The sequence below is a fragment of the Sminthopsis crassicaudata genome, chromosome 3 (genome assembly GCF_048593235.1).
Source record: "Sminthopsis crassicaudata isolate SCR6 chromosome 3, ASM4859323v1, whole genome shotgun sequence".
Lineage (NCBI taxonomy): Eukaryota > Metazoa > Chordata > Mammalia > Dasyuromorphia > Dasyuridae > Sminthopsis > Sminthopsis crassicaudata.
The window spans coordinates 643,984,189-644,000,965 of NC_133619.1; the positions used below are offsets into that span (position 1 = coordinate 643,984,189).

The window sequence follows — 16,777 nt, forward strand, 5'->3', positions numbered from 1 at the left end:
ATAACATAATAGTGATAATAATGAATATCCTCATCTTGCTCCTGAACTTACTGGGAAAGCATCTCCACTATAAATAATGCTAGCTCTTGGTTTTAGATAGACACTATTTATTCTATTAAAAAAAGATCTATTCATTCCTATGCTTTTTCTTTTAGTGTTTTATAAGTGGCAATGAGGGCTGGTTTTCTGTCAAAGGCTTTTGATGTATCTATAGATCATATCATTTGATTTCTATTGTTTTTGGCATTAACGGTATATATTACAGTAGCCTCTTTGGTTATATTTTATTCAACATTTCTGTATCAATATTCACGAGTGAAACAAGTCACCCATAAAACTGATGGGGATGGAAAATTGAAAAAGAAAGGAAAATTTGTTGTTTACAAGGAACATCTTAAATACCATTGATATGGAGTTAAAACGAATAGATATATACAATGTCTTAGCAGAATTAAAAAAAACGGAAGTAGCAATCATGATCAAAGATAAAGCAACAATAAAAAACGATACAGTTAAGAGATCTACACAGCAGTACCACAGATCATGAAACAATGTTAATATTAACTACATATGTACTTAATACCGTAGCATTTAAAGTCTTAAGAAAAAAAAAGCTAGCTAAAAACAATAATCAGAGAGGACTTAAAGACAGAAAGCTAAAAAAACAAAACTAAGGATTTGAAGAGAATATTAAAAAATAAGGTATGACAGACCATTGATGACTACTGAATGGGAATTAAAAAGACTACACTTTTTTCAATCTCACAAAAATTCATTACATGGTAACAGAAAGAACCCATGAACAAATTAAAAAAGGTGGACTTTTAATATGTAGTCTGTGATTACTGACTACAACCCCATAAAATCATAATTAATATGAAAAAATCTAAAGAAAGTGTGTCCAGACTTCAACAATATACTGTTAATGAGTCAGTGGGTCAAGAACAAAAGATAGAAACCATAATTATATCAAAGAAATGATGAAACAAACGTATGGGATGAAGCCAAGGTGGTCCTTAGAGGGGAACAGCTACAAATGTATCTATAGATAAAGATAAGCCTACATCAGTAAGAAAGAGAGAAAAAAACGAGATTAAATAAATTGAGCATGCAACTAAACTGGAAAAACATTAGTCAACCAACTTGAATGACTGCCTCCTAACTGCCAGGCACTAGGCTAGGCACTGGGGACACAACAACAATGAAACCATTCCTGTCCTCAAAAAACTTACATTCTATAGGGGACACACCATTTATATAAATAAGTATATACAAAATAAATAGAGATTACATGGGAGAGTGAGGGAGCATCAGCAACAGAGGGGACCAGGAAAGGATTCAAGTAGAAATATATCTGGAGCAGTTCTGAAGGAAGCAAAGTCTCCTACAAGGCAGACACAAAGGTGAAGTAGGAACACCTTCCGGGAATGGGGGAAAGGCACAAATCCGGGAGGGGGAAAGCTGTGGACAAGGAACACATTAGCCAGCTAGAAGGGGAGGGATGTGCAAGATGGGAAGGCAGGTCAGAGAAGCTTAGATTTGATCCTGGAGGCAACAGAAAGCCCCTGGGGCTCATTGATTAGGAGAGTGACTTAGATCTGTACTTTAGGAAAATTACAAATGATACTTGCAGCAATTTAAAAAATATGAATAAAACAGAAAACATTAGCTAAATTGCAAAGAGAAGAACCACATCACAAAATTTTAGAAATAATCAGGAGGAATTTGCAGCAAATAAAATGCATTTTCAGAAACTAGCATATGTAATTATATAGCAAAAATCTGAAAACTAAAGTGAAATTAATATTTATAAAACCAGAAAATACCCAGATGAACAGACCCTAAGAATAAAAAGCACCTAAAAATAAAAAAATAGAATCTTAGAAGCAGAAACTGAATAAACCATAAACAAACTCCCAAGATGGAGGTGGGGAGGGGTGGGACAATGCCAGGTACATATACAGATGAATTCTATCAAATATGTAAAAAACAATTTAACTCCATGTTACATAATTTACAAAAATGAAAATAGAAGCATCTTACCAAATACCTGCTGAGATAAAAATGGTCCTGAGACCCAAAAGCCAAAGCAGAGAGAACAGCAGCTCTCTATGAAGTAGAAGCCACATTATTTCATCCCACTGTGGGTTCACCTTATGGAATCTCCGATGTTTGATGAAAGCTAGTGTATCCTATAGTTTTTGTAGAGATCATGACATTTATAAAGCTTTTTATTCATATAAATTAGGTGATGCTTCCTAAGGCTTCACATGAAGCCTTTCCTTAATTCTTTATTTTGATGAAATATCTGGTTCTCATTATCGTGTTCATTTGTGCCTTTGAAAGCTATGCCACATTCACCACACTCAAAAGAGTTTCTCTCTGGTGTGAATTATCTGGTGCTGGTTACGGCTTCCCCTTTGGCTGAAAGCTTTGCCACACTGGTTACATTCAAAGGGCTTTTCTCCAGTATGGATTCTCTGGTGTACATTAAGGTTTCCCCTGTGGTTGAAGGTTTTCCCACATTCATTACACGCAAAGGGTTTCACTCCGGTATGAATTCTCTGATGTGCGTTGAGGTCTCCCCTCTGGCTGAAAGCTTTCCCACACTCACTGCATTCAAAAGTTTTCTCTCCAGTGTGAATGCTCTGATGTCGATTAAGGTTTCTCCTGTGGTTGAAGGCTTTCCCACATTCAGTGCACGAGAAGGGTTTCTCTCCAGTATGACTTCTGTGATGCTGAGTAAGGCATAAGGCGTTTCGAAAGGCTTTCCCACAAAGATTACATTCAAAGGGTTTCTCTCCTGTATGGATTCTCTTGTGTTCACTAAGGTTCCCCCTCTGTCTGAAGGCTTTCCCACATTCACTGCATTTAAATGGTTTCTCTCCAGTATGAATTCTTTTGTGATAAATAAGATACCCCCTCTGTCTGAAGGCTTTCCCACATTCACTACATTCGAATGGTTTCTCTCCCGTATGGATTCTCTGGTGCTGATTAAGGCTTCCCCGGAGGTTGAAGGCTTTCCCACATTCAGTGCATTCAAAGGGTTTTTCTCCAGTATGGATTCTTTGATGTGCATTCAGGTCTCTTCTCTGGGTGAAGGCTTTCCCGCAGTCATTACATTCGAAGGGTTTCTCTCCAGTGTGAATGCTCTGATGTCTATTCAAATTGCCCTTGTGGTTGAAGGCTTTCCCGCATTCGTTGCACTTATAGGGTTTCTTTCCATTGTGCTTCCTCTGATGTTGGGTAAGATGTGATCTTTGGGTGAAGGCTTTCCCACATTCGTTACATTCATGTGGCTTCTCTCCAGTATGAATTCTCTGATGTGCATTCAGGTTTCGCCTCTGGCTAAAAGTATCCCCACATTCGATACACTCAAAAGGTTTCTCTCCAGTGTGAACTCTCTGGTGTTTGTTAAGGTTCCCTCTGTGGCTGAAGGTTTTCCCACATTCTTTACACACATAAGGTTGGTCTCCGGGGCCTACTGTATACAATTCAATAAGATCTGAATGGTAACTGAAGGGCTTCCTGCATTTGTTATGCTTAGCAAAGTTCTTCCCTAAGGAAGTGACATTATGATTACTTAGGTCTGAAAACTGTGGGAAGAGCTTACCTTGATTAATTTCGGGAGGAAGTGCTTCTTGCGGTACAAAGAATGAGCCCAGACTGAAACTTTCCCCCAATATTTTACATTCCCGGGCATTCACCTTAGAAGCTTCTCTATTGGAAATTGTTACTTGTCTGGATTGTTTCTCCCCTATGTCCTTCTGTTTCTCTACCCTGACATCAAACTCCCAAGCTTCTTCTATCTTGAAATCCCAAGGACCATCCTTTGAGAACTTCTTCTTAGAGGATACCCCTGTACAATCACCCTGAATGGTTGTGGAATCCTTGGTTTCACACCTAATCTCCAAACTAAGGGAATCTGAAAGAAACAAAAAAGGGTCAATTCCATGGTCCTCTGACCTGGAGAAGGGAGTATACATTCAAAATATGTCTTAGATTTTTGTCTCCTCAATCAAGGATCATGATGAAGAACCCAGGAAAACAGTTGGGCAAGCTTACCTCATCTCACTTTGGGAAAAGGGAAGCTAGCTAATATAAGGCAGACCAATTACTGGCAGAGCATTTGGGAAAAGACTGCATTTTAAAATTCTAAAACATACAGAGGATGTATTTGATGGAAGTGAATATCTTCAACAAAGAGAAGATCTAATTCAGTTCCAATTGATCAATGATGGACAGAATCAGCTACACCCAGAAAAGGAACACTGGGAAATGAGCGTAAACTGTTTGCCCTTTTGTTTTACTTCCCATGTTATTTTTACCTTCTGAATCCAATTCTTTCTGTGCAACAAGAAATTCAGTTCTGCACACATATATTGTATCTAGGATATACTATAACATATTTAACATGTATGGGACTGCCTGCCATCTAGGGAGAGGGTGGAGGGAAGGAGGGGAAAATTCGGAACAGAAGGGAGTGCAAGAGATAATGTAAAAAATTACCCATGCATATGTACTCTCAAAAAAAAAATTATAATTATAAAATGAATTTAAAAAAGGAAAAAAAAAAAGAGTAACTACAAATGAGGTACACAACTATAAGATAGTTTTGATAGGGTTCCTTTTTCTTGTCTCTTCCATGGCTGAGGATGGAAGGTGGGAGGAAGAGTTCAGAACAGAAAACAAAATAAATTTGATATTTCTAAAAATGAAAACTCCAATGAAAGCCTGTTAACTGCATTCTGGTGGATTTCTCTTTTGTATATTAGTTATACCTAACTTAGGCTCTGGAAGGAATCATCTAATTCCTAAACGAGGGCATCTGAACAAGATGAATGAGAGAAATGCAATGTAATTCGAGTAATGCAAGGCGACAGTTTGAAAGGATCTTGGATATCACCTTCTTTCATTTCATGGATGCAAAAGGAGTATAAGAGTGACTCGTTCAAGGTCACACAGGTAGGCCAGGGATAAAAAATTGCGCAAAAAGCCACACAATCTAGAAAAGCAGGGCAAGTATTTGTCTGCTTTAAATTATATCAGAAAGGTTTGGTGCTTTAAACTCTATCAGATGGAAGTGGATATCTTCAACATAAAGGAGATCCAACTCACTTCAGTTGATCAATGATGGACAGAAACAACTACACCCAGAGAAGGAACACTGGGAAGTGAATGTAAACTGTTAGTACTACTGTCTATCTACCCAGGTTACTTATACCTTCGGAATCTAATACTTAATGTGCAACAAGAAAATGATATTTACACACATATATTGTATCTAGGTCATACTGTAACACATGTAAAATGTATGGGATTGCCTGTCATCAAGGGGAGGGAGTGGAGGGAGGGAGAGGAAAATCTGGAAAAATGAATACAAGGGATAATGTTTTTTAAAAATTACTCATGCATATATACTGTCAAAAAATTATAAATAAATAACATTTTTAAAAAACTATCAGAAAGGTTTGTGGCTACACGTGGCAAAACCAATAATGTCTCTGGGTGAGCTAAGTATCAGAAGAATGGAGTTTCTCTCATTTCTTCCACCTAGTTTTCTTAAGTATTGTATAGAACTGCCAATGATGTCCCCTCATTACTTTACTGAAGCAATTACTCTTCTGAATCCATTTCTTCACTGGGATTTTCCAATAATACCATCATGTTAATAGGGAAATTTGTTCTTCCCCTTTTGTCAATGACTACATCTTTAATTTGGATTTCTTGACTTATCACACCTTGTTTGTAACTTGTCTTAGGTGACATTTATAGAATTCTATCAACTAACAGTAGAGACAGATAGACACACATACACATACAGGCAGAGACAGAGAGACATAGAGAAAGAGACAGAAAGACAGAGAGAAAAGGACTTCATGTTTTACCTCTATTTTTATGAGGAGTTTCCAGGAATTTTAAATTGCAAATTTAAGTATTTTTAATTGTAAATAATGCTATCTTTGGGGGGCAACTAGGTAGTACAGTGGACAGAGCACTAGGCCTGGAGTCAAGAAATAACCAGTCAGCCATGTCCAACTCTCTGTGACCTCATTGAGGTTTTCTCAGCAAAGCCACTGGAATGCTTTGCCATTTCCTTCTCCAGCTCATTTTACAGATGAGGGATTGAGGTTAAGTGTCTGAAGCCAGCTTTGAACTGTGCACCCCCATGCAGATCACTTAACTGCCCAAGGAAATGGCACATCACTCCCGTAGCTTTGCCAAGAAAACCCCCCATGGAGCCACAGAGAGTGGGGCGTGACAGAAACGAAGGAACAACAAAAGATGCTTTGAGATCTTGCCATTTGGAAAATTTTACTTAAATGAATATTCTATTTTAGCAAAAACAACTTCTTGCATTTCCTGATACTATAATATCATAATATATACTATATTATATAAACTAACGGGTTTTCCTGTGTAGACGCTTAATTATGCCAGGTGCTTTCTTAATGCTGGGCCATCCTGGCATCCCTACTATAAGCTTCCCTCAATGATCATGAATTATTCCTTAAATGAAGTTACAGATTTGGAGCTCTCCAAATAATTCTGGGAACAATTTACCGAACCGAATAAAAGAATAAGAGAATTCACTGACTAAACAAAGAGCTCAAATCTCATGAGAAAGGAAGAAAAAAAGTACAAAGAAACGAATGTAAGCTCACTTCCAGACTTCGAACTCTACTACCAAGTGGGAGTCAAACAAATCGTCTGGAACAGACTGGAAAACAGCAAACAAACAAACAAACAAACAAACCAAGAACTAGCCCAAAATTGTCAGAGCCCAAGATAAAATGTCTGACTGGAAGAGCCTTATTTCATAAGAACTCCTGGGAACAACAGCACACAGACTTGTCCGAAGAACCTGCCCCTTGTCTTTTCCATAGCTGAGGGTAGAAAGATGGGAGGAAGAGTTCAGAACTGAAAACAAAATAAAAAGGAGACCCAGGGGAGTCCAGGGGAGGAGGGGCCCTTCTCCTGGGAATGGAGAGACCCTCTGGGTGGAGATGCTAAGGAGGCTCCTGGGAGAGGTCGCAGATACTTCGCAGACCTGGCCATGCAAAGTCGGAGTGCCCAGAGTGGAGAGAAGAGCATGGTGTCCTCTCTGCCCCCAACAGCGGGGGTCCAGCACTCAATACAAGCACTTCATCAGCCCTGCTGGGAGCCCAGGAGACCCACCCTCTGTCCTTCCCTGGCTCAGACCCATTGCATCTTCCCTGTTCTGCTACTCCCAGCTGGGGCTGAGCCAGACGGCTCTGGAGGAAAAGCAGGTGACCAGCTCGGAGCTCCCACGGGTCCCCAGGGTCATCGCCTCCCTGGCTAAGAGGGCCCTTCCACAACAAAGGGAAATGGGACCCTGAGGGCATGCCCCAAAGGCTTAGCCCTCTCCTTCTACACACTCTCCCTACAGGCCTCATGGGCTCCCATCTGTTGGATGTCTCCCAGAGCAAGCCCTCCAGCCCTCCCCTCTGGCCCGTGTGCCCTCAGACACTCACATCCCACCCATGAGTGCCCGTCAAGGCTCCCACCATCCTTTCCCCAGCCTCGGTGCCTTCCTCCCTAGCCTGAGCCCCCTCATAACCAGTCCGCAGCTGAGCCGACTCTCTGTGCCCCTCACAGGCCCCACAGCTGCAGGACCTAATTATGTCTGCCTAATTACAATTATCTCCTGCTTGTTCTGCCCACCTCCCCCAGCGAAGTTCTTCCTGAAGCAGGGCAGGCAGTTTATTGCCACCCGGGGAGGGGCTGGGCAGACAGGAAGCTCCTGTGCTTAACCCCCACCAGCCTGTCACCCCTGTCACCCCCATCTAGGCCCCTCACACACTCACCCTGGGACTTGGGCTGACTCCTAGCCAAGCCAAGCTCAAGAACCCGACCTCCCATAGGAGCCTGAGACTGGAGTTCCAGTCCAGTCTCAGACACTTCCCAGCTCCGGCCCGGCGGGTTACTTCTCAGTCCACCTCAGCTTCCCCAACTGTAAAATGGGTGCCAGCTGTGGTGAGGACAGCCCAAAGGGCTCTAGAAACTGATGCCCTAAGAGGAAGCTAATTACCGCCCAGGCTCCTAAGTGCCCTCGGGCTTCTTGTGCGGGAGCTTCTGTGTCCCTCTGGGGAGTGTCCAAGAAGTCAGGGCTGCTTCTCTGGATGGCCAGGACCCTGAACTCAGCCAGCCCCTAAGAAAGCAGAGGCTCCAGACCTGCCTCCAGCAGTTACAGGCTGATTCAGGTCTCCTGAGGCTGCCTATGTGGCTACAATTCTGGGACCAGCCGGAAGAAGGCAAACCAGAGCAGGAAAGGTGGGGAGAAAAATGGAGGAAGGAGGCCGGCCCATTTTTCTGCCTGTGCCTATGGCGGAAGGTTTCCGACCCAGCAGCAAAACTTCATCGTGGTGAATGAAAAGCCTGCAGAGATGGCAGTCCTAAGAGCCGGGGTGACAGGGCGAGAGTGTCCACACTGAGGAAATCACCCGGGGCCCCACAACGGAAGGGCCTGCTCACCCAGGCCCGAAGAAATGCTACTCCTGGCTCTTCCATGGGATCCCGCATGAATTCATCTCCCCTTTCCATGGAACTAAGATTAAATAATCAGAAATAACGCTGCAAAGGGGAAGAGAGGTGGGGGACCATGGCCAGGAGGTGGGTGCACAGATGGCTCAAGGAGGTCTGGGAGGGGGTGGGACAGAAGGGAAGGCGTCAGGAAGACAGAGATGGAACCTAAGGAGAGTGTTGGCAGGAGAGAGAGGCCCGGTACTGAAGAAAAGGCCCAGAGGGAATGGGGCCCGGGTACATTGGCAAGAAGGCTCCCAAGCCACATGGAGGACCCAACAATGTCTGAGAGTCCTGGACAATGGAACCAATGGAAAATCCATCTCCGTCAACACAGACATTTCTAATACTCTTTAAAAACCACCACACAAGCGACCTGTCTATGGTGGGGAGGGAGGGGATTTTTACCCAAATGGGGGGGGGGCAGGGAACTGCTTTTCCTTTGTCCATCTAAAGGGTTTTATTTATTTTAAAACCAGAGGAAATGTAGCCGAAGAAAGTCTGTGACAAGAGGGGACACTCGCCTTTTCGGCAATGAAGATCAAATCGATCACTTTGTTTGCATGGAGTTGAAAAGCTTGGGTGAGAAGTACAGCAAGACCTCTGGAAAAGCAGGGCAAGACTTGGGGGGGGTGGGAAACATGGGAAACTTCTCTGAGCAGGGCAAGTGCTACTGACATTGGCTAGCCCCATTACTGCTCTTGGTATGGATTATTATTCTAATCATCGACAAGGAAAAGGCACAAATACAGGAAACCAAGAGTCAAAGGCTCAGAGGTCAAAGGACACTAGCAGAGTTCTCAAAAGAATGCTCCCTCAGCTCAAAAATAGGCCCAATGAAAAACCAAAAATTCCAAGATTCGCCACAAAGTCTCCCAGATGGGCGGGAGGGGGGGATGGGAACTCGGGCTGGCCGTGGGTCTGACTCCTGGGCTGCACAATTTGGAACTAGCCAGAGGCTGGCCTGGCCCCGCACCTCTCTGGAGACCCTCCCTGCCTCCCTTGAGCTCCCACGGGCTCCGCTAGAGACTCCCTCAGCTCCCGACCACTTAAAGCCAGAAGCCCTTGGACTCCAGGACTCTCTTCTTCTGTAGTGTCCTGGTGCTTGGCAAGGGCACCCCAACCTCCCAGTCCCAGAGGCCCCCTCATGCTCTCCCACCTGCCATTTCTGCCTCCCTGGCTCTCTCCCCAGGAGTCTGTGCTGCCACTCCCAGAGGCCCCACACCCTCAGCCAGGACGTGGTAAGATGTATACCCCCCTCCCCCCCTCCCCATGAAGGGCACAACCGGCAGCTCCACAAAGGCGGTGCACTTCTGAGGGCAGCAAAGCGGGTGCCCGCCAATCGCAGGACTGCTGAAGAAATGGCCTATGTGAGATAAAGGGAATATTCCTGGAGTCTGGTCCGCGGGCACAGACACGCTGTCAGAAGGGTCATCGAGTTACTGCAACCCCCTGGGTTACAGAGGAAGGCTCCTGGGGCTTGTGAGGGGGAGGGACTCCAAGTGACTGAAGGAAAACAAAGGCTGCGATCTCATTCTGATAAAGAGCGATGGAGTGATTTAATGGCAACCGCTAACGGGATTTCACCCACAAAACTACTGTGCCTCGAAAAAGAATCGCTCCGGGGCTGGTCTTTGGGGGAGCCCCAAGCTTCAGCCTCCAGCCCCAGGCCGCAGGCCGCCAAGGCTCTGGGTCTCGCTGTAGCCCGCTCACTCACCTGGGAAGAGGTCTCCTGGGAATTTCCCCTCGAGCCGCCACAGCGCACCTCCCCTCTCCAAATGAGAAAGCACATCTGGTTTGGAAGCGGGAAGCCCGGCTGATGGGATAGAAACAGGACAGTGACGGCTCCCCTGCAGCCCGGGCACCAGCTTGGCTCAGAAGAATCCTGCGCCAACTTGTGGCCGGCCTGCCCTCCTCCCGCAGTCTCCATGTTCCTCCCAAGCACTTGTTCTGCACCTTTGCCCAGACCCACCCGTGGGGGCTCCTCGTCCTACATCTAGGTACGAACAGCGGGTCTGGGTAGGGGAGGGGCCCCAGCATCCCAAGCTCTGCTCGACACAGCACCCCAGGGAGGGAAGCTGCACCAGGCCAGCCGATCCAGGATCAGGGACTGCCTGGTGGCTGCTCCCGCACCATAAAAGGGGACTCAACTCCCAGGCAAGCGCTTGTGCTCCAGAGAAGCAGCCCAAGTCACATGGTCTGCCCCAGGAGCTCTGCCCCGGGGCTCCAGATGCGAGTTCAGGACACAGGCACACAAGTCAAAACCTCGGTCAAGTGGCCAGAGCCACGTTTCCACTGGACAAAGGCCGGAAGCAAACCCTGGCCCAGAAGGGGTGGATGCTCTCCCAGCAGACAAGGGGGGGGCGAGCCACGGGAAAGCCTACAGGGCCCAGGGACAGGCCCCAGCACCAGCCCAGAAGCCTTCGGGCCTGGGCCAGCTCCAGCCCACTTACCCAGGAAAACAAGGTTCTCATAGTTCTCCAGCATCACGTCCCAGTAGAGATCCCTCTGGGAAGCGTCCAGCTCCCGCCACTCCTCCTGCGTGAAGTTCACGGCCACGTCCTTGAACGTCACCGATTCCTGAAACGGGGACATTGCGCCACGGGAAGGCAAGGGGTGGGTCTCCCCGGAAGCAGTCCCCGGCCTGCTTTCCCCACGCTGCCTGGGGACCGACCCGCCAGCCACCCACCTCCCTTCGTCACCGTGGCCAGTGTCCCAAGGAATCCGCTGAGGGACCCAAGGAAAGCACACGCTTGGCTCTGAGACCTCGAGCCAGCCCACGAAGGCAGCAAGGTAGTGCAGTGAACAGCGCCAGAGTCAGGAGGACCGGGACACTCACTGGCTGGGCAGTCACCCCATGACCCGGCCTCGGACAGGTGCACCCACCAAGAGGGATGAGGGGAGGGAAGACCGCAGATGGAGCAGACGAGGGGGGGCAGGGCCAACTCACCTGCGGCCGGGGCCCAAGTCCCCCGGAAGGCCTTCTCCACTCCTCCTCCATGCTGGGCTCAGGGAGGGGCAGAAACACCTGTGGGAGGGGAGGGGGCTCAGGAGTGGCCGGGGCTCAGGAGTGGCCGGGGCTCTGTGAGGCCCCCAGGCCCCCCCGGGGCAGAAATACCCAGATCTACACACAGAAACACAGACACAGAGATACAAGGACACACACAGACACAAGGACACACACAGACACATGGACACACACACACACACACAGACACCCACAGTGACTGATTCTGGCCCATCCCAGGGAGGCCAGGAGAGCCAGCCCACTCAGGCTCAAAGAACAGGGCCGGCTCTTTGTGCTGAGGACCCCGGGGATCCAGCTCCAGCCTGAGGAAGAGGGGACCCCAGGAGGGGATCATGACTTTACCCTCCGGTGCTGGGGTCAGGAGTCACAGTCTACCCATGTTACCTGTGCCTGCCTCAGTTTCCTCGAGTGTAAAGTGGAAATAACAATAGCAGCCACCTCCCAAGGTTGTGAGGGGATCCCGTGAGATCCCACCCAGGGCTGGGCCCACAGAAGGCACTTTGCACTTTCCCTGGCCCAAGCAGCAGGAGCTACAGACAGGGAAGGGAGGGGCGCCACCCCTAGGACACCTGGGGGCCTCCCGGCAGAGTGGCTCCATCCGGACACGGCTGTTCCCGGGGTTGGGGGGGCGTCCAGCCAGCGCAGGCTGCCATGGCGGCGAAGCCAACCCCCGAAGGGCCACGGGCACCGCTCCATAACCACTCAGAGAACGTTGACTGCGCCCCTACTGCGTGCCCGGCCCTGTGCTAGCCAAGCGCTGGATGGCCCAGCCCAGGTCAGCTCCTGCGGGACGGCCGTGCGCGAGGTCCCCGAGCTCTGTGGGAAGTGGCCTGCGCGCCTGGTTCTGGGGACCCGCGGGATCGGCTGCTCGGGCTTCTCAGGGTAGCGGGTTTGGGTTCTCTGACAAATGTTGGGGGGGGGCTCAAAAACGGGGCTGGGGAGCTGTGCACGTGCTGGGGGGCTCAGAAACGGGGCTGGGGAGCTGTGCACGTGCTGGGGGGCTCAGAAACGGGGCTGGGGAGCTGTGCACGTGCTGGGGGGCTCAGAAACGGGGCTGGGGAGCTGTGCACGTGCTGGGGGGCTCAGAAACGGGGCTGGGGAGCTGTGCACGTGCTGGGGGAGTCAGAAATGGGGCTGGGGAGCTGTGCACGTGCTGGGGGGCTCAGAAACGGGGCTGGGGAGCTGTGCACGTGCTGGGGAGCTCAGAAACGGGGCTGGGGAGCTGTGCACGTGCTGGGGGGGGCGGCTGTGGAGATGGGTCACTACGCCGGGCCTAGGTCAGTGACTCCCCGGCTGGCCCCCACTCCTGTCATTCCACCTCCCCCCACCACAGAACCCCCTTTGGGAAGAGGGTCACCGGCACCGCCCTCCTCCGGGAAGGGGACTCTCGGCCCATGCCGGGGGGACTGGGGGCCGGAGCTCAGGCTCCCCTGACCTTGGCCGGCTCCGCGGTTATTAGGCTGCCCAGGATCAGAAACATTGTTTCCAGCACACGGGCAGAGGGGCAGCGGGCGGGTGGGCAGGGAGACCCACTAGGTCAGAGTCCACGCCCCGTGGGGGGAGGAGCCGTGGCCGCCCGCAGGGGAGGGCGCACGTGCCCCCAGGGGCCCAAGCGGCCAGCTCCGGACACGCCCTGCCCTGCGCCCGGGGGGGGGGGGGGGGGGGGGGGGCGGGCGGGGGTGCCCCCACCCTGAGAGCTCCTCTCCCCCTTCCTCATCAGGGCAGCCTAAGCCAGGCCCCCGTCCCCACCCCCATGCCCGGCATCGGCGCTCCGGAGCGGCCACCGGGCTTCCCTGCGGGGGGCTATGTTAGGGGCCCCCCGCGCAGCCTCAGTGTCCTCACCTGCAAAATGGGCAGAGAAAACCAGCCGAGCCTAAAAGCCACTTCCGCCTCCGAGGCTTTGATCCTGACAGCCCCCACCGCCCCGCCCCCGGGAGACCGCCCCTGCCCTCCCCGTCCCGCCCCTTCGCCCCCACGTGGTGTCCCCCCAATCTGGACCACGGCTCCCTGCGGGGCCCGGATCCGCCCCGCCCCCACGCCCGCCCTCTTCCAGACCGCCCTCCCTCACCCGGTCTTGGCCTCCGGCGAACAAAGGGCCTCCGTTACGGAGCAGAATCTAAGCACCCAGGTCAATCTGAGAACTACAATTCCCAGAATCCGTGTCAGGCACGCGGGAGGAGGGGACGCTCCAAACGCAGGCGCAGGTGAGCCTGAAGCCCGAGGCCTTTTGGGAAGTGGAGCCCAAGGTGAGCGCTGCGCATGCGTACGTATCAAGATACGAATCATGACCAAGTTCCGCACAAGTTCAGCTGGGAAGAGCTTACCTCCTCCCCACGGACTCAATTTCCCAGAAGCCTCTGGTTCTCTTGCGGCTGTTTCGGATTGTTGTAGGCCAAGTCTATAGTCACAAATCCAACCTGGGAAAAATGGTGGGCGGGGCCGGCCGGCGCTTATTTTTTATTAATGCAAATCTGAGTGCCCGGGACCTATTCTCTACTCAGAGACCGTTTCGCGGTGCGAGCGTCGTTGTTAAACCTTTCCTGCCTGCAGGCGGGCGATCTCAGGGGGCTCCGGGTTTCTGATCTCGGAACGTGTAGCGGATGTGACTTGCTCAATTACCTGGGTTACTGAGATGAGCTGTATGAGGACTGACTGTGTTTTAATACCGAATGGCTTGACATACCAACAATCCTTTGCAGCGACTAAGAGCAAAGCCAGCTGGAGTTCAGTAACCCTAAATTTAGCTCTTGCCAGTCTTGAGCCATTTGCTCCCCTGTTGGTTACGGGGCTCCGAGGGACCTCCCCTTATTTTATTGTCGGACTCTGGATTGCTTCTCACCGTCTTCTGTTCTATGTACCAAAAAGCCAGGACTCTGACAACTGGAATCCCCCCTTCCCCCTGTTTCCTGAGTCTCCCCTTCCCATTTTGGGATAATTAGAAACATGCTTGCCCTGAAATTCAGATACCAATGACAATTTGTTACAGAGAAGTCCAGAAGCAGGCTCTTCCCTTCTTTAAGAGGGAGCACTGGATACAGAAGCAAGGTTTTAGGCTGTTACTTTGTCACAGTTCCCTCCCTGCAGAGAATGGATTGGTCAGTTCTCTTGCGGGTTACAGTCTTTCTGATACTTCCATTGTACGTTTCCCCTAAATATGTATAAGCTCGGCCCCCCTCCCTCCCTCGTCACGCATCCCATGGTCAGTTAATGAGGCTCCAATTTTATTCGGGGTATATCAGATAATATGCAGTGAGCCTATTAAGCCAATTTCTGAGCTACACCCCTTCATCAGAATTTTGTAGCTCAGATAGTTTCTCTTTCTCAAAACTCATTGGTCAGTGATGCGAATTATCTTACTTCACCTTGAGACTTGCAACATCCGTGGAAACCTAACTTTTCAACTTTTATCCCAGGAAGCATCTCTCATGAGCATAAGGGGAAATCATTCTTTACATAATTTTGAGGTAGCATTTTGCACCTTCAGCATTCATAGTCATAGGAAAGGTCAGTGTTAACATCAGATATTAGATATTAGGAAGAGTTGAACACAGTTTATTTCAGACATATTTCCAGAACAAGTCACTCTGTCACTCAAACGCAATGCGATGTGCGATGGATGATTTTTGTTGCATTTTATGGAAAGTAATAAAAGTTATTCCCACAACTGCAAACTATTATTTTGTATTTTTTTCACAAAAAGCCACTCTAGTTTGCTATATCTTTAACCCTGGAACAAGCATTGAGTCACAGATGTATGGGTCTCTCACTTTTTTTCTGAAGATTTTGGTTCTTTTTTGTTCAATTAGAGTCTTCTGTGCTGGGTTTTGTGTATGTGTGTGTGTGTGTGTGTGTGTGTGTGTGTGTGTGTGTGTGTGTTTCGTTTTATGAATAGTTGATTTTTTAAATAAATATTTATCCATTTTATTTAAGTTCTTGGTTTTATTGGCATATAAATGAGCAAAGTAATAACCTTTTTTCATTTGTTGTGAAATTTCCCATTTGATTTTTCAAACTAATAGTTCTTTTCAATCAAACTAGGCAATTGTTTAGACAACCTGAGTTCTCACCTTGTAATCCTAACAGTTTATTTATTTTTCTTTTTTTAAAAAAAGGTTTTATTGGGGCAGCTAGTTGGCTCAGTGGATAGAGCACCATCCCTGAAGTCAGAAGGACCTGAATTCAAATCTGACATCAGACACTTAATTTGCCTCTGCTTCAGATGTGTTTCTTGGAAACGACATATGATAAGATTGTGGTTTTTAATTCATTTTGCTTTTTGCTTCTGTTTTATGGATGAGTTTGTGTGGTATGTAATCCACCAATAAATTTTCAAAGATTTTTCAAGTGTAAAGAAAATGTTTTATTTGTTTCTCAGGAGAAGAGGGTGACATGTCTACTATACAAGGGGTAAAAGAGAAGCCCTGAGCCTAAGCAGGATAAACAATATATATGTTCCCTGGAAAATACTAATCTCACCCCCCTCTTTTGTCTCCCCTTCTGGCTCATCCTCATTGGCTGAGAATGTGGTTTTACATTTTAAGTTCAAAAACTATTTTTTAAAAATTTATATTGGGAAGTATCAGTCATTAAAACAATCTGACATTTACTGGGAATACAGATTCTAGATCAGTGGAAAACAGGGAAACAACACATATTTGAATTTAAACAAAAACATACCTTTTGCTGACCCTGAGATATGTGTAGTCAACGTATGGGGTGGGTAGATAAGGGCTAGGTCAGTTTTTTCTATACATTCCCAGAATTGTTCCATCCACCCATATCCTGGTAATTGTCTGTCAAGAAGAAAAGGCAGGGAAAACAGGAACTTGATCCTATATCTTGATGAATTTATAATTCCCTTTTATGAAATATCAAATTTGACTCATTCAAGCTCATATCATTCACATTTATAATTATAACTGTGTATTTCCCTTCATGTTGTTTTCCCTTGTTTATCCTTCTCTTTGTTTTATATTCACCCTGTCCTTCCTCACAAGATTCTATCAATCACTCCCCTTCCCCCACCCTCTACCTTTTCCTTCTCTCTTCCCCATCTCTTTATACTCCCTTGGAGAGTATGATAGATGTCTGTATCTCATTGAGTGTGTATGTTATTATTTCCTTTTTGTGAAATGTCTGGTGAGAATAAGGTTCAAGTTTTGCCCACCATCTCCAACCCCCCATTTTACTACCCCACTACTACTT

At 48.0% G+C, this 16,777-nt stretch overlaps 1 protein-coding gene across 2 annotated transcripts; it reads right to left on the reverse strand.

Moving 5' to 3' along the window:
* Positions 1 to 269: 269 nt before the first annotated feature.
* On the reverse strand, positions 270 to 13,756 carry LOC141564545 (uncharacterized). 2 transcript variants are annotated; one of them, XM_074307129.1, is made up of 5 exons: positions 13,641 to 13,756; positions 11,495 to 11,572; positions 10,998 to 11,124; positions 10,262 to 10,360; positions 270 to 3,925 (listed from the first exon to the last, which is right to left on the reverse strand). In XM_074307129.1, the coding sequence occupies exons 2-5, from the start codon at positions 11,543 to 11,545 to the stop codon at positions 2,367 to 2,369; spliced, it is 1,836 nt and encodes a 611-aa protein (XP_074163230.1). In that variant the 5' UTR covers positions 11,546 to 11,572; positions 13,641 to 13,756; the 3' UTR covers positions 270 to 2,366. The 2 variants fall into 2 exon arrangements, with proteins under 2 accessions (XP_074163230.1, XP_074163229.1); XM_074307128.1 differs by lacking the exon at positions 13,641 to 13,756 and adding an exon at positions 12,142 to 12,475.
* Positions 13,757 to 16,777: the final 3,021 nt, after the last annotated feature.

Excerpts from the sequence above, each read along its gene's own strand:
- LOC141564545 (XM_074307128.1), bottom strand. The coding sequence starts at position 12,225 with ATGGCAGCCTGCGCTGGCTGGACGCCCCCCCAACCCCGGGAACAGCCG. Across the intron at positions 11,573-12,141 it reads CTCTGCCGGGAGGCCCCCAG|GTGTTTCTGCCCCTCCCTGA; the intron begins GTGTCCTAGGGG and ends CCCCTCCCACAG. Across the intron at positions 11,125-11,494 it reads GACTTGGGCCCCGGCCGCAG|GAATCGGTGACGTTCAAGGA; the intron begins GTGAGTTGGCCC and ends TCCCCGTTTCAG.